The 25685-nt window shown below is 45.2% G+C and overlaps 2 protein-coding genes across 5 annotated transcripts in view; one reads left to right on the forward strand and one right to left on the reverse strand.

Annotated features, from left to right (window-relative positions):
* GNS (glucosamine (N-acetyl)-6-sulfatase) overlaps positions 1 to 16299 on the reverse strand; it is a 33126-nt gene extending 16827 nt beyond the window's left edge. For both annotated transcript variants that reach the window (XR_003369660.1, XM_026648779.1), the window contains exons 1-6: positions 16064 to 16299; positions 13858 to 13917; positions 12973 to 13179; positions 11897 to 11962; positions 11350 to 11448; positions 5144 to 5311 (exon numbers count right to left, since the gene is read on the reverse strand). Coding sequence is in view for 1 of the 2 variants with exons in the window: in XM_026648779.1 (XP_026504564.1) it covers positions 5144 to 5311; positions 11350 to 11448; positions 11897 to 11962; positions 12973 to 13179; positions 13858 to 13917; positions 16064 to 16216 (753 nt within the window). In the remaining variant the exon portion in view is untranslated. The remainder of the gene's footprint in view (positions 1 to 5143; positions 5312 to 11349; positions 11449 to 11896; positions 11963 to 12972; positions 13180 to 13857; positions 13918 to 16063) is intronic.
* Positions 16300 to 22534: 6235 nt separating this feature from the next.
* The window catches only part of TBC1D30 (TBC1 domain family member 30), an 89884-nt gene continuing 86733 nt past the window's right edge, over positions 22535 to 25685 (forward strand). For all 3 annotated transcript variants that reach the window (XM_026648780.2, XM_026648782.2, XM_026648781.2), the window contains exon 1: positions 22535 to 22926. In XM_026648780.2, coding sequence (XP_026504565.1) covers positions 22548 to 22926 — 379 coding nt within the window. In that variant the 5' untranslated portion in view covers positions 22535 to 22547. The remainder of the gene's footprint in view (positions 22927 to 25685) is intronic.

The raw sequence follows: 25685 nt of genomic DNA on the forward strand, positions 1-25685 counted from the left end.
AAGCACTTGCAATCCCTCCCAGCTTGGTATCATCCGCAAAATTTATAAGTGTACTCTCTATGCCATTATTTAAATAACTGATGAAGATATCGAACAGAACTACACCCAGAACCAATCCTTGTGGGACCCCACTCATTGTGCCCTTCCAGCATGACTGTGAACCACTGGTAACTACTCTCTGGGAATGATTTTCCAACCAGTTATGCACCCACCTTATAGTAGCTCCAGCTAGGTTGTATTTCCCTATTTTGTTTATGAGAAGGTCATGCAAGACAGTATCAAAAGCCTCACTAAAGTCAAGATATACCACATCTACTGCTTCCCCCATATCCACAAGGCTTGTTACCCTGTCAAAGAAAGCTGTCAGGTTGGTTTGACACAATTTGTTCTTGACAAATCTATGCTGACTTATTTATCACCTTATTATCTTCTAGGGGTTTGCAAACTGATTGCTTAATTATTTGCCCCATTATCTTACCAAGTACAGAAGTTAAGCTGACTGGTCTAATTCCCCAGGTTGTCCTTATTTCCCTTTTTATAGATGGGCACTACATTTGCCCTTTTCCAGTCTTCTGGAATGTCTTCCATCTTCCATGACTTTTCAAAGATAATTGCTAATGGCTCAGATATCTCCTCAGTCAGCTCCTTGAGTATTCTAGGATGCATTTCATCAGGCCCTGGTGATCTGAAGACAGCTAACTTGTCTAAGTAATTTTTAGCTTGTTCTTTCCCTATTTTAGACTCTGATCCTACCTCATTTTCACCGGCATTCACTATTTTAGACATCCAATCGTCACCAATCTTGTTGGTGAAAACCGAAACCAAGAAGTCATTAAGCACTTCTGCCATTTCCACATTTTCTGTTATGGTCTTTCCCCTCTCATTGAGTTCAAGTACAGGTGGGAGTTACTCAATTTTCCTCTTAGATCATATACCTCGAGAACTATGAGAGCAGGACTGTGTAAGTTTCTGCTCAGTTTGAGAGGGACCCTACAGTGTATGTTCACATGGCATCTAGAAGCGAGCCTCCCAGCTTGAGTCCACTGACGTCTGGTAGTAGGGCTTGCACTAGCATGCGAAGAATAGCTGTGCAGACATTGTGGCTTAGGATGGAGCTTGGACTCAAGCCCAAACCCACCCCAGGCTATTTTTAGCACTAGCACAAGACTGAGGCTCACTACCAGATGCAGTGTAGACATACCCACAGGGAACAGAAAGTGCCTGGGAATCACTTTAGTGGCCTAGGAAAGAGAACTGTGAAAAGAACTCTGCCTGGAGAGAGAGCTGGGAAGGATAGCAGTTGCCTGGGGAAGACTCTCTGGACTGAGACCAGTGATGATTCTCTACCTGACAAGGAGACAGGAAGGAGTCCTGCAAGGGTGTAGTAGAGAACTGCTAGAAGAGGCCTAAGAGATTAGCAGCATGATAAGAAACAACCTTAGGATAGTGGAGCAGAGTATTTTTGGGCTTAGAACCGATTGCTACTAAGGCCTTTTAACACTATCTAGAGTGGTGGTGCACAAACCCCCTGCACTGAAGGAAAAAAGACTGAGCCCCTGCAACAGGAACAGTAGGCAGACCCTGGTACAAGGAGAGAAGGTGAGCCCAGGCACTTAGGGCAGGAGACTATCAGGGCCCTGCCACAGGGTGAAAGGATTTTATAGCTTTTCATTTGGACTTTTAACCCCAGAAGAAGGCCTCTTGCTTTGACCAAAAGGCCAAATCATCCTCCCAGCCTGACCATTTTCAGAGGCGAGAAACTGAGGTAACAATCATGAACCTGACTAGGACAGGTAAGCCACACATTCAAGCAGCCAGAAACTCCAGTCAGAATTGTGCTTGTTGCTATACAAGCGCGCGCGCACACACACACAGAAAATTAGCCCTGAAAAGCTTGCTATCCGAAACCAATCCTAATGAAAAGTGAAAGAAAGGGACAAAATCAAGTGTCTACAAGTTATGTAAATTTACACTTTCAGTTTCAAGGTATAAAGCAACCGAGATCAGCAGAGTTGATTACTTGTTATCCCAAACACCAGCCTGGATTTGGCTTGAGCAGGGTCTTCTCAGTGGTAGAACTTCACCTTTGCAAATTCCACCCCTAGACTCAATCTGAAGCTGTAAGAACTCCTAAATCCTTTTTATGAGTCATGTAATTATGACCATTTAGATTCCCCATTTCTCTATTTTTGCCCAGACTGGGGAGGGTTTGGTGTTGGAGCGTGGGGCAGAGCTAATGAATCCAATCTGTAACTGAGTTCAATTGCATGCAGCACCCATGTACCTTTTTGGCAATTGTTCTGTTTCTGTTATTTAAATTAAACACCTAAATGCTTGAGATTTAGCCAAGCAAGAAAGCTGATTTAGGATAAGTAAGACCAAATACCCAGTCTGCAGTTACAGACTTGACCAAGAGAACTAAAGATTTATTGAGGAGCTGAAAGTCTTCCTCTTGTCCTGCAGTACTCTGCTCTTCTTAGTCTTACCCCTCCAACCTATTTATGAATTTAGGCCACATTTACAAGATTATTACTGAATTTAACTGAGCTTAGATTAACCAATAGTGAAGGCGAGGGAGTGGGAGGGTCCACAAGGCCTCATTACAACACCCTGTTGCAAATTAAAGGAATAGTCTCATCTATTACAGTTCTGTCAATATGCATTTGACTGTTGAGGACCATATGCAGCTGTTTCATTTCAGTCTCTAGCTGGGACTAGGGCTATGTCTACACTACAGCCTATGTTGGCAAAACTTATGTCCCTCAGGGATGTGAATATTCCACCACCCCTCCACCCCAAGTAACTTAAGTTACACTGGCATAAGCGCTCATGTGTACAGTACTATGGCAGTGGGAGAACTTCTCCTGCTAGAATAGCTTATGCTGCTCACAGAAGTGGGTTTTTTATGCCGATGGGAGAGCTCTTCCCCATTGGCATAGTGTCTTCGCCAGACACACTGCCCCAGCTCAGCTGTACCGATACAGCTGTGCCACTGCAGCGCTGTACGTATAGACATGGCCTAACATTTCCTTCTTCCCCTGTTGCGGAATCCTCAATATCTATAGATGGAGTAAGTGCTGTAAGCATCAAGTACTAAGAAAATCCCTATGGTTTTCCTTGTGCATTGCACTGCTATGCAGTCAAGTGCAGAGGTTTTTGCCTTTGCTCCGCATTAAGGGCAACTCTCACACTATTAGCCAATCCGCACTGTATTTTTTAGCTGGTTGTGACCAAATAACCGCTTCTAGCTTTCTATTTTTAAAGCACACAACCACTGTAGTACCTAAATCCCAGATAAAACTAAGGATCTTTTTATGGAAAAAAGGTGATTCTGCTTCCTACTGCCTGGTTTGACACTGTTATTTAGCATAAGCCACTGTCTTCCCTCTTTCTATTCACGCTCCCATCATTATCAAAGGACTTGCAAAAAAAAAAAAAAACCTGGGTTGTACATCATGCTCTGATCAGTTAAGCTTGGAGTCATTTTAACCCCTTCTAGTAAAGAGTTCCATGATCTAGAGCCCTTTGCCTTTTGCCCCTGGGCTCCATCAGTCACAATAGCCCCAATGCACACTGACATCACTAGGTTGCAAACAGTGAGAAACTTTGAGATTCCATATAGCCCATTCAAGATTTGGACTGGGATTTTGAACCAAATCACAGTTGAATGTGTATCTTGGCCCAAAAAAACCTCAAGAAGGCATCAACAGGTCTTACTAACTGCAGTTTATATGGCCTTCTCCTTCAGCCACAGGTAGAACAAACTGCAAACATCTAGTATGGAGCTGACCACGTGATTACTGTGGCTGGCTTTTCAGATAGGAGATTGTAGCCAATCTTGTCCCACTCATTATCCATGTGTTTTATAAACAGATACTAATTCAGCGAGTCTGACCCAAGACTGCAAACTACCTTGACAACTGAAAGGCAAATATTAAAGGTCAGGTCATTGCCCAGTTACTTCCTTTGAGTGCTTTTGTCTTACCACTGGTTTAAATTTGACTCTACCAAGACAACTGTTTTCATTTACATTAACTTCATATGCTGACACCTGGATGGTGCCACCATGTCTACTGAAGAGATGATAAAATTTGATGTCAACAGCATTTGGTGGCATTGGGACCTATGATTCATGACTTAACCAAGAGGTCTTCTAAATAGTTTGGTAAAATTGATGACTGGTAACATTTTCCATTAAAAAGGGAGTGATTTGAGTCTTTGGTAGAGACAACAGTGCTCATCAACACCCATATCCATTGGCCACTTGACAAAGCAACTTAAGGCATTTCCCACTTCATTCTGTGTGAAACCTATTTAAGGTGGCACTCTAGCTGAACAAGTTTGCAGATTATGGAAGCACATCATTAGAGCTTATGCACGTGAGTGCAAGACATTCTGGCAGAATAAAGTTCTTAATGATTTGGAAGCTGAAGGTAAAATGTCAATAAACTTAGTAACAATCATAATTTCTATCCTATTGCATAAATTCACTCCAAAATTAAAGAAGCATTAAGTTCTTGAATCTTAAAATACAAGTGTTTAGCAACAGGTGTTTATTATTGAAGGTCAGGATAGCCAGTCTCCTATCACCAATAGGGTTAGAAAAATCAAGTTTTTAAAATGATTGTGATCTTAATCTCAGGCTTGGTCTACACTTACCCCCCAAGTCGAAGTAAGGTACGCAAATTCAGCTACGAATTCGACATACCTTACTTCGAACTTACCGTGGTTCAGACGCGGTCCACACGCGGCAGGCAGGCTCCCCGTCGACTCCGCGGTACTCCTCTCGTTGAGCTGGAGTACCGCAGTCGACGGGGATCACTTCCTGGTTCGATTTATCGCGTCCAGACCAGACGCGATAAATCGAACTCGGAACTTCGATCCCCAGCCACCGAACTAGCGCGGCAGTGTAGACCAGCCCTCAGATGGCCACATCAGATGTTTCACATAAGAATTGAAAGATTAAGATCACAATCCTTTAAAAAAAATGTGATGCTGGAATCAGATGAGCACCAGAACAACATTAACCCATTCTTCTCACCACTTAAACTTCACAGTGTTACACATGTAAATCAGACCCACTGTCTAATTATTTCCACCAATTAATGTAGTAATCTGTTTGGATTCTTGCAAATCATCTTACCTTTCCATGAATGTTAAAATTGCCATTTCTTGGTGCACTGACATTCTGGAAGCTCTTTTTATATTGAGGAGCAGGTATCCAGGGAGAGTGTGGTGCTGGAGTGGAGATCATCATGAAGAAGGGTTCAAAGTTAGATTTATATTCCAAGAAATCCAAGGACATATTAGCCTGCATACACAAAGATAGTTGTTTAAAAACTCTCCAACACTAGTCATAACAAACCCTAATGTTAAGCTGTGAAAACTGTCCAAAAAAGTTAAGACTAGAAGTGTTTGAATACAAGAAGCGCTTGTAAACCATTTTATAATCTCGTTGATTGCACTTTTACAACTGTTTGAAGTAGAACGTGTGGTAAATCAATCCCAAATGTTCTGAGTTACTTATAAATCCTGTTTCAACTTAAGATGTCTTTTGTCCTTCACCCCTCTAATTGCCTCAGACCTTCATGTCATTCAGAGCTAGAAAGCTTGATGTAAAGAATGACTCAGATCTCTCATCTCACTCAGTCTTTGTATTGACAGAGCTCCCTTTCAAACCCTGCCTTCACTTACATTTTTTTTTTTTTTTTTCATACTGTCAAGTACAATTCCATTTCATGCCCTTCCTAAATCTTTCTACATTTCAGGAGATATAGGATCCAGATCCTGAATGTATTTTTAGATGGGAATTTGGCAGTTTGTTCTCCTCAGAAGGCAGTCATTCTGTTGGTCAATGTTTCATTCCCTGCTCTACTGCTGCCAACTTATTTGTTACATTCATCCTCCAAACACGCGCTAGTTTGATGATGATCCACTTTTTTTTTTTTTTTTTTTAAAGAGGTGATTAGGGAAGAGGCACCAACAGGGTATAGCTTTAAGCTTCATTCAAATGGAGCAGCACAAGTGATCTCCCTCACCAAGCCACTCATTTTCAAGTCTTATCTTGAATACTTCCTGTTCACCTTAGCCTACATGTGACAGCAAATCTCACTTACTATTCCTTTCAGCCCATTACTGTAGCCTTCCCTTTGCCAATCATTAGAACTAATCTTCGTACGTGCACAGTTACCACTTATATCTCAGTTCTTCCCTATTCTAGTCTCATGTTTTTCCTTTTCTGCCTGATTAGTCATCCAGCTCTGCAGCGCGCTCTATTCTGCCTCTGAAGCAATGGACTCTAAGAACTCTACATAAATAGATTGTCTATTGCCCGTTTGAGAGAAGCTATTAATCAATTATGGATTTTGTGGGTCACTGGTAATAAACCTATTCCCCCCAAATAGAGCCTTATTGAACTCTAAGCAAGTTAGAATAAGATTAGAGGCCTACAGGACCAATGAGAGACCAACTCCTGTCAAAGAGGCAAATACTGCAGCTATTGACAGAAGACTGGTGTTTGGTAGTCTGGTGCTATATGTGACCACATTAATATAGTCTCATCTTCCACGCAGTGCAGGATATGTCAATACATCCTCTGAAGTCTGTGTAGTGAAGCGCTGTTTTTTCGTCAGTCCAGAGTCCCCACTGCTTAATGGCCAAAAGCAACAAGCTAGCAGGCACCAACACTTAAGCCTTTTTCATAATCACTAACCCAGACAAGGTTAATTTGAAATATTTAACATTAAATCACATAGCATGTCAATACTGTTGTAAAATGCTCTATACCCTTTTAGTATCTTTGGTATACCTTTGGTATAGGTAGGAACTGAAGCATCAGTCAAATGAAAAAGTCCCATTCAATTACATCACATTAAGGCAGACAACTAAGTATTTTACAACGGTATCGACAGAGAACTGTCCTGAGAATGTATAGCAGGGCAGGAGAGTTCTCTTCACATAGATAGTTAGTGATCCTATGTGATTTAATAGGCATCACAGAAACTTGGTGGAATGATGACAATCAATGGGACACAGCAATAACACGGTATGAAATATATAGGAATGAAAGAGTTGGCTGTGCTGGTGGGGGAGTGGCACTACATGTGAAAGAAAGCACAGAGTCAAATAATAAAAAACTTAAATGAATCAAACTATCTCAATCTCCATGGATAGAAATTCCATGCTTGAATAATAAGAGTATAGCAGGAAGACTATACTACTGAGCACCTGACCAGGATGGTGATGGTCATTGTGAAATGCTCAGAGAGATTGGAGAGGCTATAAACATAGAAAGCTCAATAATAATGGGTGATTTCAACTGTACCCAGTCAATATGGGGATGTGTCACCTCAGGATGGGATGCAGAGAAAAAGTTTCTAGACACCAGTAATGACTGCTTCTTGGAGCAGCTAGTCCTGGAACCCACAAGGGGAGAGGCAAGTCTTAATTTAGCCCTAAGTCGAACACAGGGTCTGGTCAAAGAGGTGAAAAATAACAGAACAGCTCAGTAATAGCGACCATAATATAATTAAATTTAATATCCTTGGGGGGGGGGGTGGAAGGAAAAATAGTAAAGAAGCCCCCTATAGTAGCATTTAACTTCAGAAAGGGGAACTACACAAAAATGAGGAAGCTAATTAAATGGAAATTAAAATAAACAGTCACAAGAGTAAAATGTCTGCATGGAAAGTTTTACAAACATCACAACAGAGGCTCAAATTAAATGCATACCCCAAATTAAAAAAAAAAAAAAAAAAAAACACACAATACAAGGACCAAAATGTCACCATGGCTAAACAGAATAAAAGAGGCAGTTAGATGCCAAAAGGCATCCTTTAAAAAATTGGAAGTCAAATCCCAATGATGAAAATAGAAAGGAGCATAAACTCTGGAAAGTCAAGTGTAAAAGTATAATTTGGTATGCCAAAAAATTTGAAGAGAAAACTAGCGAAAGACAAACAGCAATTCCCCCCCCCCCAGTACAGTAGAACCTCAAAGACACAAACACCAGAGTTATGGACTTAAAGGTCAACCAGACACCATGTGAAACCAGAAGTAACCAATCAGGCATCAGCAGAGATTAATAAAAAAAGAGCAAGTACTGTACTGTGCCTGTATTTCATCTTAATGGTAGGCACATCTGGGTGGCTGCCCCCACCCCACCTCATGGACAACAACTTACAGCAAGATGCTGGAGCTGCCAGTCCAAGGCAGCCAGAGACAGCAGAGCAGGAGCAACGCTGGGGTCTGCGCAGCTTACACACACACAGCCCCCCCCCCCCCCCCAGGAGGGGGACATGGTTTTTTACCTCCCCCTCTCCAGCCAGGAGGGGGATGCATTGTTTTTACCCCCATTCTCCCGGCTGGGAAGGGACCATGCTGTTTTCTCACACACATGCCCCGTTACCCCCGCCGGGGCTGACTAGGTTGCTCAGCTGCTGCTGAATCCTAGCTTGGAGTGTGAGCTGCTGGATCTGGAGCCTGAACTGCGCTTTGTTCAGAGCTACAAACATTTCAGAGTTACGGACAACCTCCATTCCGGAGGTGTCCATAACTCTGAGGTTCTACTGTATATCAGAAGCAGGAAGCCTGCCAAACAGTCAGTGGAGCCACTGGATGATCAAAATGCTAAAGGAGCACTCAAGGAAGACAAGGCCATTACAGAAAAGCTAAATGAATTCTTTGCATTTGTCTTCACTGTAGAGGATATAAGGGAGATTCCTACAACTGAGTCATTCTTTTTAGGTGACAAATCTGAGGAACTGTCCCAGATTGAGGTGTCAATAGAGGTGGCTTTGGATCAAATGGATACATTAAACCATAATAAGTCACCAGGACCAGAGGGTATTCATCCAAGTGTTCTGAAGGAACTCAAATACGGAACTGCAGAACTACTAACTGTGGTATGTAACTTATTACTTAAACCAACCTCTGTACCAAATGACTGGAGGATAGCCAATGTGATGCCAATTTTTAAAAAAGGCTCCAGAGGCGATCCTGGCAATTTCAGGCTGGAAAGCCTAATTTCAGTACCAAGCAAATGGTTGAAACTACAGAAAGGAACAGAATTATCAGACACATAGATTAATTCAATTTGTTGGGGGAAGAGTCAACAGGGCTTTTGTAAAGGGAAATCATGCCCCACCAATCTCTTAGAATTCTTTGAGGGGGTCAAACAAACATGTGGACAAGGGTAATTCAGTGGAAATAGCCTTTCAGAAAGCCTTTGACAAGGTCCCTCACTAAAGGCTCTTAAGCCAACTAAGCAGTTATGGGATAAGAGGGAAGGTCCTCTCAAGGATGAGTAACTGGTTAAAAGAAAGGAAATAGGGTAGGAATAAGTAGTCAGTTTTCAGAATGGAGAGAGGTAAATAGCAGTCTCCCTCAGAGATCTGTACTGGGACCAGTGCTGTTCAACATCTTTATAAATGATCTGGAAAAAGGGGTAAACAGTGAGGTGTCAAAGATTGCAGATGGTACAAAATTACTCAAGATAGTAAAGACCAAATCAGATTGTGAAGAGTTACAAAGATTTCAAAAACTGGGTGTCTGGGCAACAAAATGGCAGATGAAATTCAGTGTTGATAAATGAGAAGTAACACATATTGGAAAACATAATCCCAGCTATACATACAAAATGATGGAGTCTAAATTAGATGTTACCACTCAAGAAAGATCTTGGAGTCATTGTGGATTGTTCTCTGAAAACATCTGCTCAGTGTGCAGCAGCAGTCAAAAAGCTAACAAAGTTAGGATCCATTAGAAAAGGGACAAATAATTAGATAGTAAATATCATAATGCCCTTATATAAATCCATGATATACCCACACTTCGAATACTCTGTGCAGTTCTGCTCATCCCATCTCAAAAAAAAAAAAAAGATATTGAAGAAACAGAAGGTACAGAGAAGGGCAGCAAAAATGATTAAAGGTATGGGACAGCTTCCCTATGAGGAGAGATTAAAAAGACTGGGACTGTTCAACTTGGAAAAGAAACGACTAAGGGGGGGGGATATGATAGAGGTCTATAAAATCATAAATGGTGTGGAGAAAGTGAATAAGGAAGTATTGTTTACCCCTTCATACAACACAAGAACCAGGGGTCACCCATCAAATTAATAGGCAGAAGGTTTAAAACAAACAAAAGAAAGTACTTCTTCACACAATGCACAGTCAACCTGTGGAACTTGTTGCCAGGGGACGTTGTGAAGGCCAAAAGTATACCCGGGGCAAAAAAAGCATTAGATAAGTTCATGAAGAACAGGTTCATCAATGGCTATTAGCCAAGATAGTCAGGGATACAACTCCATGCTCTGGGTGTCCCAAAGCCTCTGACTGCCAGATGCTGGGACTATATGACAGGAGATGGATCACTTGATTGTTGCCCTGTTCCAGGGTTCAACAACCTGTGGCTCCGGAGCCACATGCGGCTCTTCAGATGTTAATATGCGGCTCCTAGTATAGGCACAGACACCAGGGATGGAGAGATGGGCGCCAACTTTCCTTTGTGCCGGGGGGTGCTCACGGCTCAACACCTGGCTCTGCCCCCACTCCACCCCTTCCCGCCCCCTTCCCTGCTGTGCCCTCGCTCTTCCCTCCCCTCTGCCCCCCCCCCCGATCCTCCTGCATGCCACGAAACCACTGATCGGCAGGGCTGGGAGGTGGGGCGGAGAGGGGAAAGCTGATGGGGGGGCTGCTGATGTATTACTGTGGCTTTTTGGCAGTGTACATAAGTAAATTCTGGATCCTTCTCAGGCTCAGGTTGGCCACCCCTGCCCTGTTCTGTTCATTCCCTTTGAAGCATCTGGAATTGGCCACTGTCTGAAGACAGGATACTGGGCTAGATGGACCATTGATTTCACCCAGGATGGCCATTCTTAAGTTCTTATGTTAATAGAGGTCTCTCGAAATCACATATATAGACATACTGTAACATCTAAAAACAAATGAGAGCTAGGTTAGAACTCCGTTACAACAGTTGGCTGAAGTGAAGCACATTCTCTTAGGTCTTAAGCCAAACTGCCATTTCACAGGCTGGTACTTGTTCTAAATGGAAGTCTATGACCTACCAATCAGCAACATTTTGGTCAAGCACCCTGAACTACCACCGAAGTCAGTGTTCACCTCCAGATCTGGCCCTTGGCTAACAGCTATCTAACAATTTCATTTCCCTATATTTGCATATACAACCTTGCCCTCTTTAAATAGAGCTGGAATCTTGCTTCACTGGTTATGCCTGAAGTAAAGACAACACCAAGATTAGGCAATATCCATTCAGTAACACAGCCAAGCAAAAAGTAGTGTTTGGTCACAAATGGAACAGTAATGCAGCTGTTGTGATGTTTCTTACCAGTACATCTGTCAGGTAATCTGCACTGTAATTCTCACCATGCCTTCGTGCTTTTCCATTTACTGAAAGAGTGTAATTATAGTATTTTGAATTTTTTTCCTATGAGAAAAGAAAAATATATCATTTATATAAAAAGACAAGAATCTACTATTTCATTGACCACTTTAAATAAACTAAGTTGTCAACAAGTATTTGTTAAGCCTGATTTTATCAAACAATTTGTCCTATTTAAGTATTTGTAGTATGTGCACTGCAAAAGGCCTACAAGCTTTGCCTTTTGTAAAACCAAAGTGATTCTATACTATAATGTCAAGTTTTCCTTTGCGGAAATCAGGTTTTCAGATACTTAATTAGAAATAACTCCTCATCAACATCAACAGCCTCCTTACAAAGCTGAGAAAATACATACTATGAAGGAAGGGAATTTCCTCTTTTAGTTAACAGAAGCATGCAAAAAGCAGACCGGTTCTTAGATTGAGCACAATTAAGCTAGATTTACTTTTGTAAAGTATCTACAACTAGGTATTTAATAGGAGCTGTCACATACCAAAGCATACCAAAAACTCCATCCAGGAGGAACATGGCCTATTCCCCCTGCATCTTCTGCTCCATACTGAAAAAAAAAAAAGGGAAAAAAAGAAAGTGACCCAGCACAGTCTCAGATGTGACTGAGATATAAGCTATATTTAGGGGGGGGGTTGTTTTCTTCCACAGCAGCCAGAAATGCAAAGGCCCAGTTCTAATCAGATAAACACACACTGACTTGTACGACATACAAATCCTCCTACATTAAAAGGTTGCAAAGAAAGGCAATACCAGATTTACAGTTGCCCATGCAACATTAATTCTATCCCCTTGTACATCCAACCTGTGCACCGAACTATACAGGAGTCCTGCAGAAAAATATAGTATAGCATCATATTAAAGACTATTAAATGCATACACATAGTGGGGCAACCTTAAATCTGCTATTGCCTAACTTTTGAATGCTCAACTTTGCAAAATGTTCTTTTAATTGTTTGTATGTAATTTTTTAAAGGGAAAAATTAAATTGTATACAATTAACAATTCCCTCTCCAACCCGCAGATGTATAATCAGTAGGGGATTTGAAATCATCTTTTCTTCTCTCCCTTGCCAGAACCTCCTGGACCATGTGGAGTCTATGATGGGGGGAAAACCCAGCACATGACCTAACCACAGAAGTCCAGTCCCACATCCCTTCCCCAAATATAATCCTCAAATTCTAGTACTCCTGAAGTAGAGGACTAAACTACTGACTCTCTCAACACGTCTGTTAGTCTATAAGGTGCCACAGGACTCTGTCGCTTTTTACAGATCCAGACTAACACGGCTACCCCTCTGATACTTGACTCTCTCAAGACTACCTATTACATGGATGTGATACTTTGGCCAAACTAAGCTGAGAAAAGTTAGGTTGCATGTCTTATTTCCTCCATTCCTTTAAACAATTCTGAGAAAGAACTTTTCATCTAAACAGTAGGATTTTAAATATTATGGGGGTTTATTTTATCTACAGAAATAAGGACTAAGACTTTATTTCACAAAGTTATTTTCAGTACAGGCAATTCACTTGTGTCACAGCAAATATGAGTAAGATATACCTCATTTAAATACTTCCCAGCAAAGAATGTTTGATAGCCACACATGGACTTGAGGAGAGCTGGGAAAGTATATGGTTCCTGTATTTTCTGCCATGATTTGCTGCTGCAGTTTCCCTCCAGAGTGTTATTGACAACATGATGATTATGTGGGTACTTCCCTGTTAAGATACTAGCTCTGCTGGGACAGCACAATGCACTGGGCACATACTAGAACACAGGATGAAAAAAATACAAATTGTAAATTGACTCGTTGGAAAAAAAAAATCTAGTTTTTAGCCAATAGCAAAAGACATTAAAAGATATGCAAATAAGTCACTCACACCACATAGATCAGATTACTCCCATGTATTTAGGCATATAGAACTACCACCCAAATATTTTTATCAATTAGAGGTTGCACATGGGATTGGGTTTATATTTCCTGTAGAGTTTACAATTTAGAAAATGCATGTTATACACACAGCAGAAAGCACCAGTTATTTGAGAATGAACAGTTATTTAAATACTACTTATTGTAACAATTCCAGTAAACAAGAATGGGGAACCATTAGTCAATTTTCAAACCTGTACAAAGCCAAATCTTTGAAAGATTTCCTTATTAGTTTACAGCCAAAACTTTCATTTTCTAAAAATATTCATTAAATTAAGTGTTCTGAAATGTTCCATCCCAGGCACAGAAAGTGATCTTGGGTCCAATTCATACATTACCACAGGAATTAATCAGCCCCCTTGTATTCTCCATATTTAAAAAGTTGAAACTAAACCTACTTCAGAGCCAAATTAGAGATTACGTCTGTTATACCATTACCACCATAGGTATTTAAATTACAATGCTTCAATAAATACATGCCACTGAAGGTTACAGAAGTCAATGTCACCACTTACTGCATTTGAGAAGCTTATCCCCATATCTGCAATAAGGGCACTGGTCTTCTTTAGCGGTGTCTGTAACAGAGGTAGTAATTAGTACAATGAGCTAAAAATATCTGGATACTGAGATGCTAGTGTGCTATCTAAACTGGCAACCTTAAGTTGATTTTCATGGGAGGTACTTATAGAGTACCAATCACCACAGTATTTAAGCATTGGCTAGACCAAACCAATGCCTCCATTTCTTTGCAGTGAAACTTCAAACTCTACATCTAAAATGCAAGGCTAAAGTTATCAAAATTCTTAGTTTACTTTTTGCAAGTTTTGACAGAATTCTCCTTTTAAGTTTTACATTCTACCCAATGTTTCTTCATTCAAATGGATCAGACATCATTTTCTAGCCAGAAAATAGTGTTTTGTTTTTCTTAAAATGCCCCTTTTCATCCTGGAGCCAGACTGCTACAATCTCATAGTGTGAATTGATTCCTCATATGTAGTTAGTGAAACAATCTTTCAAAATGGTCATTAAAACACATGTGCCTGACGAAGTGGGTATTCACCCACAAAAGCTTATGCTCCAATACATCTGTTAGTCTATAAGGTGCCAAAGGACTCTTTGTTGCTTTTTATTAACACTAAGTAGCCTAGGCATAAGATTTACTTTCCCACCCTCACTGGAATGAAAACCCTAATATTTTACTCTATCAAAAACAGGTACTCACCCTGGGCAAGTAGAATTTAACGACTACAGTAAAATGAGCCTTTTGGGATCTTTGAAAGAAAAGTGCTCTAAGTAACATTCATTGTTTAATTTGTGGAAACTGTCAAGTCACAGGACCTATTTCTGTTTTAATGTTGATTCCTTCAATGGACATCCTGAAGCACTCAACATCCCAAGTGAAGAATTAAGTACAGATAGGTTAATTAAGTGATCCTGATGTAATAAACACTATGCATATAGCAAACCATATGTGTGTTGATGCTGGTCAGTTTAAGACAGTCAACTGCAAATCCTAACATTCTGGACTGATGAAGACCTGTTACTTCAGGGTGTGATGAAAAGTGAACACGTATATTAGAGAGAGAGAGTAAAAACTAATGAATCCATGCTTGTCTCATGCCAGGGTCAGGCTTACAGAACACTGTCAGTCTTGGTCAAGAATTCATTCCCAGCACAATAAAGAAGATAAACTCAAACTACCTCTGCGGTTAATATCTAGAACTGTGGACTAGGAAGAGGGAAATGATTTTCTTCATTGCTCAACTAGTGTGAAGAGCAAAAAACAGGAAAGATAAAATATGAAAAGACAGGGATTTTTTTTTAGAGTGTTTAATCCAAAGCACTGTGAGAATTTTCTCATTACCTCTCTCTTTAATATGGATAACTAAGTGTGAAGTTCTGACTGTACTAATTCTCTTCCCAAAAGGCATATATATTCTTTTACCTCATGTTCTTGGGAACAGTGCAGAACTTGCACCCCAAAATGCAATATGTTGCCTTTCTGATAATTGTGTCTCAATATTTGCCCTACAAATTAAACCCCATGAAGTCACGCTTGCAATAACCCAACGAAACAAGGTCACAGAAAGGCACCGGCAGAATTAAGAGCTATTTCCATTTACACACCATCCTAGCTGATTCTATGGACTTTCTAGAGGAGAGCTGACACTCAGCCTGTCTAATAAAGCCGCAAACAAGGCAAATCCCACCCGCTCTGTCAGGGACGTTGCACTAACGACGAGCCCCCGGTCAGCCAGCGCACACGGTTTCCTTGAGTGAGAGGCGACATCCCGGCCCAGACACACACCAGAGGGAAGTTGCACGACAGCTTCCAAACACCTGTTATGCAGCCAGATGCCCCCTTCAAAATGGTCTGGGCTCAAGGCGCTTTTCCCTCTCCCAAGGCTCAGGGTCCCCACGGCCAAAGCGGAGATGAGCGGCCCTGGGCACGGCAGAGCCCCCCGCCCCGCCCCTCTGGCGAGGTAACTGCAAGGGGTGCGTCTGCCCTACCGAGCCCCCGCACAGCCCGAGCCGGGTCAGGCCAGGAGCAAACGCTGCCGCGCCCGGGCGCCCGGCACCGCGAGGCCCACGCGTGACACAGCCGGGGGCAGGACCACCCCTGGGTAGGGGGCAGAGCCCACAGCGGGGACACAGGCCCCCCCAAGCCCAGGACTGGGGGCAGGCCCCAGGACGTCCCGGGCAATAGGGAGCGCAGGTTACCATGCCGCCCAGGCAGACATCCTGGTCATCGGTGAGGATCAGCACCACGCTGGGCTTCCGCGCCCCGCTGGTCCCGGCCACCTGCGCGCAGCCCCAATCGCGGCTCAGCACCAGCAGCGCGGCCAGCGCCAGCCCCCACACCGCGGGAGACATCGTGCAGGACCCGAGCGCAGCACCGTAGCCTCCGTCCCGTCGCTACCCCAGGCGAGCGCAGAACGAAACCGACTCGAGCGGCGCCCCGCCCTCGGCATATGACCAGGGAGCGCAGCAGGCGCTGTCACGTGACTGTCCCGGCTTCAGCAGCGGCCTTGGCCGCGAGGGGAGCAGCCTGCCCCACCCCCAGCCTCGCTCTCACCCCCTCAGCCAGCTCCGCCCTCAGCCTCGTTCCCATCCCCTCGGACAGTCCACTCCGCCTCCTTCAACCTGCCTCGCGCCCGCCTCACTCCCATCTTCTCAGCCAGCCCCGCCCCCACCTCACTCCCACCAGACTGCCCCACTCCTACACCCCCTCAGCCAGCCGCGCGCCCCTGCTTTCCGCCCACCTCCTCAACCTGCCGTGTCCTCTCCCGCCTCACACCCACCCCTCAACCTGGCCTACGCTGCCTCACTCCCAACCCCAAACTGCCCCCACCACACCTCACGGCCCCCCTCGCAGGTGGCATCCAGCTGCAGCGTGTGGCCTGGGTTTTCTGACATATGCTCTCTCGGACCTAGGGTGTCCAGATGTCTTGATTTTATAGGGACTGTCCCGCTGTTTGGGGCTTTGTCTTACCTATGTGCCTCTTACCCCCACTCGTCTTGATTTTTCACACGTGCTATCTGGTCATCCTACTCGGACCTGGCGCTGCTCCTGGAGCTTGGGACTCTGTTAGGCAAGCCTGTCAAGCCCCTGCATTTGGTGCCCCCTGCTGGGAGGCAGCCAGGTGAGGGACACAGGTCCAATGTGTCCACAGAGCCCGTGACTGCCCACAACAGCACTATGTTTGGCATTGTTGGTACTCCACACTTCAGGCCATACGGTCACTGGTGCATGCTGGGTAAAGCTAGCAACTGGCCTGTGCTGAGCCAGTGGGTCTTTTTCACAAGGCACCATGACCACACGCCTGCTTGGGATGCTGGGATTTCTCCCCCTGGCCCCAGGTATTCACCTTGGGGCTCATTGTCAGATGTGCTGAGCTCCCACAGTTCCAATTCAAGTGAATAGCAGCTGTGGGTGTTCCCCTCCTCTTTAAAATCTTCCTGTCTGAGTGCCTGGCTCCTGTTTTATACTGCTGCCCATCACTGCAGTATCTGGAACCTTCCACTTAAAAACAATAACAATTGCAAAGTCCATCATGGAACCTCTGGCTCTTCTCTTTTGAGGGTAAAAAAAGTCTGTTTGTGGTAGGATTATTATTTTTATTATTTGTTTTGGTTAATTGATTTTTGTTTCTTGGTTTTGGTCTTGTTTGTTTTTGTTGTTTTTAATTTTGTTTGTTATACTACCAAAAGGTGTCCTTTAAAAAAAAAACAGCTCCACTAAATGAACTTCTAACACCATGATATTTATGAGGTTTGTGCTTGTTATTCTATTCTACTCTGGTTTTTATTTGGCTCTCATGACAGAAGTATCTGAACACTTTCCACTAGTGCATTAAGCAATATAACTAACATCTGTCACATGTGATACACAATGTAGTGTTTTGTCTTGGTAGCTCTTCTTTTATTTTATGGTGTACATGCCACTGCAAAATTCCTTTTGGTAACAGGTAATGCTAACAACCCTCTTTTCAAAGATGATCCAGAGGATTGTGATGTGTCAACAACTGCTTATCCTCCCTGAGGAATTCTAAATAGGATGCCATGTGAGATTCCCGTAGATAGAATTAGGTCTTATGATGATAGGTATTGTTTGAGTGTGAGGATGACTATTTGGGATCTCACTAAATGCAAGTGAATTGAAAGGGCTGTTCATGATATCTAGTGATAGTGTTTTTTCAAAGTGAAGGTGGAAAAATGGATGTATATAGCTCCTAATTCTGCCCCAACTGAAGGAAGAGATAAGGTGGGTGAGGTAATATCTTTTATTGGACCAACTGCTGTTGGTGAAAGAGATAAGCTCTGTGTAGCTCTAAAGCTTGTCTCTTTCACCAACTTGAAGTTGGTCCAATAATATTACCCACCCATCTTGTCTCTCTAATATCCTGGGACCATTACTGCTACAACAGCACTACAAACAATCCATTGAAGGAAGTCACTGGCAAAAATCCTGTTGACTTCAATGGGAACTGGCATAGGTTCAAAGACTAAGGGCATGTCTACATGCAGAAATCTAACAGCATAATTATAGTGGTATCCTGGTATACCAGAATAATTATATCATTATAGATATACCAGTATAATTCTTCTTATAGACACTCTTATTTCAGAATAACCATAAGTACGGCTAAGATTATGTCACAGAGGTCGTAGAAGTCACAGAATCTGCAGAGCCTCCATGACATTTTCTGCTTCAGCCCCGGGTGATACCAGTCAGCTTTGTGTTCTTGGGGAACCATGGCGCAGTATCCAGCCTGTCTGACTCATGAAGAACACACACACACCCAGCCTCTGCTTGAACAAAAACCGATCAGAGAAAAGACTTGCAGAGAGCAGTGAAGGGCAGTGGGGGACACACCTAGACCCCTCCTGACAAGGGTGACAGGATTAAGGCAACTCCCCTAGCCTCATCTGCATCAAAGATGGGACAGGGAGGCATCTCCATTAGCAGGGCGGCTCTACCATTTTTGCTGCCCCAAGCAAACAAACAAACAAACAAACAAACAAACAAAAAGCTGCTCGGACTGCCGCCCCAACTGCCGAAGCAAAAACAAAAGCCGCCCGGGCTGTGCCGCCCCAAGAATGGACGGAATGCCACCCCTTAGCATGTGCCGCCCCAGGCACATGCTTCCTCCGCTGGTGCCTGGAGCCCGGCCCTGTCCATTAGCATACAGAATGGAGAACAGAGATTCCAAGGCAAGAACCGCACTGAACTCTGGGACCAGAAAAGCAGGGAAGCATTGCATCATGGGGGATCTCTGCCGCAGATGTTAATGAACCTATGCTTGTACACACCCAGCTCAGCAGTTATCAGGCCAATTCTAGTGATGAATCCTTGATTGATATCCAAAATACTGAAGCAGCCTAATTGCATTGTGAACTCCCTGGAAGGAACATCACCCATAGCTAGGAATGATCAGCTCTTATTGTCTAGCCTAAAGAAAACCCTTGAGTCATCAGTTTACCCATAAACAAATCTAGTGTTCTCCCTTGAAGCATTGTTGTTTCCCTACAAAAAAACACCTACACACGCTCAAGTAAGTGTTCTGATGCATGGATCCAAACTCTGCATCAGTTCCACTGGGATTTCATCTTCTCCTGACTGATCGTGCTGGGGGCTCTGCTTGTCGCCAGCACTCAGGACTCTGAGCTACCACCATCACCTGGGAACCCCGACCAGTCCAAGTTTCATGGAGTGGTGAGACCCCAGCTCTCTCTCTCTCTCTCTCTGTTTTCTTTTCTACATCAGGTATAACTTTCTAACCCTGACTTGTTTGATCAGGTATAGTTGTCTATATATGACTTTTGTGATCTTTAATAATGTAACTATTATGTTTGTTTAGGCTCTCCTTGTGTAGTTATCACTATTATTCAATAAATAACTTTTATGGTTAAGCTGGTTGCTTCCCTCTCTCTCTGAACTTTACTCTTTTGTGTTTTTTGCTTCCCATTTACTCTGCAGCAACACTCCTCTTACCTAAGCTAATGATCCCTGTAGCCCCAAAAATACTGTGGGGTTTTCTCATCAAGTGGGCTACTACCAGTACAATTGTAATGTGAAAGTGGGGATAGAGACATGCTGAGCCTGTGACATACCAGGGTGGCAACTTGGAAATGCTGCTTGACCCAGACTACCAAGTCCAGGGGCATATAAGGGTGGCAGCTTGAAAGTGCTGCTTGACCCAGTCCGCTGAGTCCAGGGACATATAAGGGGTCAGCTTGAGAGTGCTGATTCACCCGGTCCACTCAGACTTGCTCTGCTAATGTGTTTGTGTGTTCATCTGGTTCTGGGGCTGGAGGAACCCAGCCCTAGGGAACCTAGGTCCTGCAGGATAGCTCCATTGGGAGGGGACTTGCAGAAGGGAGAAGTAGAGCTCCATATGAAAACACAAGTGACACGAGCAGTACATTAATAGAATTACAGACACCCCCCCCAGAAAAGTAACCCTAATAAATGAGCGTACCCCAAAGTAAAGGGCAAATCTGATAACATGGTGCAGTGGGGCTGGAGCTGTCAGCCAGTGGGGACCCTGGAGCTCTCAGCCACCGCAGGCGGCTGGGCCACCCGCAGCTCCCAACCGCTGGCCCCAGAGTGCCAAGCCACAGCGAGAGGCCCCTGCAGCTCCCAGTTGTTGCGGGCGGTGAGGGGACCCCTGAGTTCTGAGCCACCATACGCAGTGGGGAGATCCTGGTGCTCTCAGCCACTGTGGGCGGCAGGAGGACCCTGGATCTCCAAACCGCCACAGGCGCCTCGGGAACCCCGGAGCCGCAGCAGCAGTGGGTGCTTGACCCCCCGCCCCATTTTGTCATAGTTATTTTTAGTAAAAGTCACAGACCGGTCACGGGCTTCCGTGAATTTTTGTTTAATACCTGTGACCGGTCTGTGACTTTTACTAAAAATAACCATGACAAAATCTTAAACTTAACCATAACTATAGTAGTATAAATATATTGGTATACTTTATGTCAGTAAATTTCCTTTTCTCTGGTCTGCCTTTGAGATAACTGACAACACTGAAGAAAGAAGTACACGAGAGATTCAGCAATGCACATTGCAGTGAAGATATAACAAAGGTGGGAGACATCTTAATATAGAAACCTTCATTAACCATTTGATATGGATAGACACAGAACTTACAGATGATGTCTGTGACAGGCAACTTAGGACATTTTGGGTTGCTGCACCGTATGTTGTAATTAATACATTAAACTGAACATTAAAAACCATTTGGAAAAATACTGTATAGAGTGGGTGAACAGTATTTTGTTGTGAACAGCTGAGGCAAATGGGTGATCTCTGGTCATAAAAGACAGTTTCTTGCATTGTTTTCTATTAATGTGTTAGGCTTGGGATAGGTTGCTATTACAATGGCTCCCCCCTCGGGACAACTGTACAGTAGAACAGGTCATCTTCAGCAACTTTTGTTTTCTTTTGAAAATAAAATTGCCATGGTAACAGTGAAAAACAATAACCTGAATGAATGACTAGGCAGAGTTGAGGACTGGATGAAATTCAGGTGCAGTCTTGTGAGTCTGCAGCTTCTGAACTGAGAAAATTATACAGGAGCCTAGCCAAGAAATATACTACACAGAGAATTTTTAAAGTGACTTTGTTAGCACTACGCTGAAGTCCAGTGTAGCGGAGCTAGTGAAAAGAATCACAATTCCTATTATAACAAAACTAAATATTACTTATTGTTATGTTCAAAAGGCCAGTGCCATCTGTGCAGCTGGCTACGGCTGAGTAAGGGAAAGAGAGAGTAGTGGACATGGCTTGCTGCTCTCCTCATGTCTGGCTCAGGTACAGTAGCACAAACATATACATCTGGCAGGCTGTTCAAAAAAGAAAGGTAATCAGGTGCTGTGTTGTCATGCCATGTGTCAATGGCGAAAAGATCACAGAAACAACTGCTTCCTTCTAATATTGAACAAAGAACTGTATTAGAATAAAGAAATCAGTGTACTCTCTAACACTACTTACTCACTCTGCATTTTCTCTCCAACCAGGTCATTCATTCCTGGGAGAATTTAGCTGCACAGCCAGTACTGAAAGTTAGTGTGGTTTTTCTCCTGGTGCTTCAGTGATGAGTTTCCACTGCAGACCCAAATAACATTTCACTGGGCCCAGAGCAAATTCAGAACACGGCCCCCACCCCATCCCACACAGCTAGATACATAGGTACAAACCTACTCTCACCAGGTTTATATAAATAACATTTAATCAAATTCAAATATCCATAATTTAGTCTGCATGTTTTTTCTGACAGGTAATGGGCTTGTGGCCCTGTGGCCAGGCCCCTCCTTTGGACCAGGCCCTGCAAAAGTCCCCGCAGCAGCTGCAGTGTTCTTGCGGGGGAGTCCGGGTCCCCACCCCTCTGCAGCAGGTGCCATGTCCCAGGACGAGGTCCCCCGAAGCAGGTGCAATGCCCCAACCCTGTACCAGGGTGGCGTGTACCACTCAGCGGGGGGTGTTGCGTCTGGCCGGCAGCTCCTGCAGGCAGACAGGTACAGAGTCTCCCCCCGCTGCCCGGTGTAGAATAGGCTGAACCCGGAACTCGGCCCGACGGCCGCAAGGCAGGGTCGGGAGCTGCGAGCCGTGCTGCATGGCTAGTCGGCAGCCGGGGCGCGGCGAGGCGAGGCTGTGCCCGGCCGGGGCTGAGGACACGGGCGGCGGCGGCCCCGGGGGATGGAGCTGCTGGAGATAGACCTGGAGGGCGGGAACTCCTGGGAACCCGCGGCAGGAGCGGGGAGCCCCGGCCCGCAGCGCCAGGGCGCTAGGGGCAGGGGCGGCAGCAGCGCGGACAGCCTGGCCGAAGAGGAGGAAGAGGAGGATCCCGCGGGCAGGTACCGCAGAACCTCGTCCCTAGTGAGCGGCCTCCTGACCGAGCTGTATAGCTGTGGGGGCCGCGCCCGGCACCGGGACAGCGTGGACAGCTCCACCGAGGCGTCCGCGGGCTCCGATGTCTTCCCCGGGGGCAGAGGCAGCAGCGCCGAGTCCCGCTTCCTCCAGGAGCTGCAGCAGCGGCGGAGCCAGCGGCACCAGCTCGAGTATCTGAGCCAGAAAGGTAAAGGCACCGGACCGCCTGCTCCCACCTCCGCCCTATCCAGCCACCCCATTGGCACCGGGAGTCTCCCGCCCTGTGCCCCCTTTCCGCCCTGCCTGAGGACTGCGAGTCTCCTGCTCTTCAGGCCAACCTCAGCCTTGCCCAGCCACCCCACTAGCACTGGGAGCATCCTGGCCCTCACCCCAACCTTATTCTTACCCAGCCACTCCAACGGCACTGGCAGTACCCTGCCCTGGCTAGCATCTCCGCCCTGCCTGGCCACCCCAAGGCACCACGAGTCTTCCGCCTCATGCCCCCATCTCTGCCCTGCACGGCCACCCCAAGGCACTGGGTGTTTCTCGCCCCATGCCCCCATTTCCGCTCTGCCCGGCCACCTCATTGGCACTGGGTATACCCCATTCTGCACCCCCATCTCCACCCTGCCTGGCCACCCCACCGCACTGGGAGTACCCTGCTCCACGGCCCCACCTCACGTTGCCCGGCCACCTAGGGCCGGATTAACCTTTTGTGGACCCGGCACCAAACATTTGTGGGCCTCCATGTAGTCCATTATGGGCCCAGCACGATGTTGCCATTGGTGCCATAGTAAACGTGGTACTGCTGGTATGGGGATGAAAACATTTATTCAAAAACAAAATAAGATATCTGAAGCCATGCTTGATTGAGACCTCCACTCAGCCCATAGAGAACAAACTGGGCTAGCATCAATATACCCAGAATATTCTTGAATTTGGTTTACTTGTGTGGGAGGGTGTTGTTTGTTAGTTTTGTCTTTTGTGTTTCAATACTGAGGGCCTGCTTAGCAACCTGAATACAAGTGTTTAATTTTCACATTTATGAGCCATATTAAGCCCGGATGTAGCAGTCAATGGAGTTGCACCTACACCACCACCTCCTCCACCCAAAGTTATGTTTCGTAAATACATTTTTTTAAAGCTGGATTTTCTATTTTGGTACAAAAATGTTTAAAAACTTTTTTTAAAGTTAGTTTCTTTAGCCTATTTCTCCCTTTGTCTCACCATCTCTCATGACTTTAAGTGAAACAGTAAAGTTACTGGGGTGGAGTGTGGGGAGGAAAATTGTGGGGGAGAAGTTCCTGGGCATTCCCACTGGTGGGAGGGCGGCAGCCAGCCCTGCTGTTACTGCTCCCTCTCCCCCCAGCCCTGAGGGCCACTGACAACCAGCCTCCCCCACGGCGGCCGAGAACATACACACACCTGGTGCAAAGCTGCAGGATCAAGATAGTGTCCAGGAGCCCACGGCCGGGCATCAGGGTTGCCAGGGGGCCGAACGCCGGGAGTCACAGCACTGCTGCCACCCCAGGAGAGTGGAGGAGACTTGGGGGGTGGAGGGGTCGAGCCAGGAGCCCCTACCCTATGCCCCATGGGCAGGGCCGGCTCCAGCTTTTTTGCCGCCCCAAGCGGCGAAGCAAAAAAAGATAAAGCCGCGATCGGCAGCACTTCGGCTGTAGCTCTACCGCGCTGCTTCATTCTTCGGTGGCAATTTGGCAGGGGGTCCTTCGCTCCGAGAGGGAGTGAGGGACCTGCCACTGAATTGCCGCCGAAGACCCGGACGTGCCACCCCTTCCCATTGGCCACCCGAAGCACCTGCTTCCTTTGCTGGTGCCTGGAGCCGGCCCTGCCCATGGGGAGGATCAGCGCCCCGGCACTGGGAACCCTCTCCCTGCACCCTTTCCCTTTTTTTGGTCCGGTCCGCTCCGCTGCTACTCACTTCAGCTGGGGCAGAAGCTCACAGCACGGGGCGGGGCATTATGGGACTACTAGTGTAGCTGGCGGCACAGGTCCAAGGGCCCCAGTGGAAGGCAACGGCACGCGAACTACAACTCCCCACACACCTTGCAGCGCATTGCTTGGCTGTGGCTAGGCTGGATTAACCGTTTGTGGGCCTCCAAGTAGTTGTTATGGGCCCCTTCCAAGTGTGGGTCTGGTACCACTGGCGCCATTGTAAATCCAGTACTGTGGCCATCCCACAGCAGTAGGAGTCTCCTGCCCTGCCGCCCAACCTCAGCCCTGCCGGCACCAGCAGTACCCTGCTCTGGCCCCCACCTCATGTTGCCCGTTCCACCCCACCATCACTGGGAGTATCCTGTACCACACCCCCACCTCATCCCTGCCTGGCTACCCCATCAGCACTGAGTATCCTTACCCCCTCCCCCATGCCAGCCTCATTCCTGCCCGGCCCTCCCACTGCCATCTGCACGCCAAACTCATCCCTGCAAACAGAATAAAGTCCAGACCAGCAACATGTATACATGACCCTATTAAAGCAGCAGTTTCATAAAGCTGAAAACAACTATGAGCCCAATCCACTGGGAGAGTGGATTTAATCAGAAAAATGTGAACGATAATTGGGATTTTTTTAAGAACATCTTACTATATGCTCCAAAAACCACACTCTCTCACAATTGAAGAAGAAGGCTGTGCTGGTGTGTGTTTTTTTTTTTTAATCTGGTTTAGAGGGGAAGTGAAAGTAGCTATAATTTTTTTTAATGTAACAAATGGAAGATAGGGGAAATTGATAATAATTGATATGAATCAGAACTTAGGAATTGTAGAAAATTGATAAGGGAAGCAAAGGGACACAAGGAGAAATATATGGCCAGCTGAGTTAAGGACAATAAGAAGGAGTTTTTTAAATGTGTTAGGAACAAAAAGAACCTGGACACTGGTATTGATGAAAATGGTAGAATTATCAATAATAATGTAGAAAAGGCAGAAGTGTTCAGTAAATATTTCTGT

The sequence above is a fragment of the Terrapene carolina genome, unplaced genomic scaffold, assembly GCF_002925995.2.
Source record: "Terrapene carolina triunguis isolate 2854851 unplaced genomic scaffold, T_m_triunguis-2.0 Scaffold68, whole genome shotgun sequence".
Taxonomy (NCBI): domain Eukaryota; kingdom Metazoa; phylum Chordata; order Testudines; family Emydidae; genus Terrapene; species Terrapene triunguis.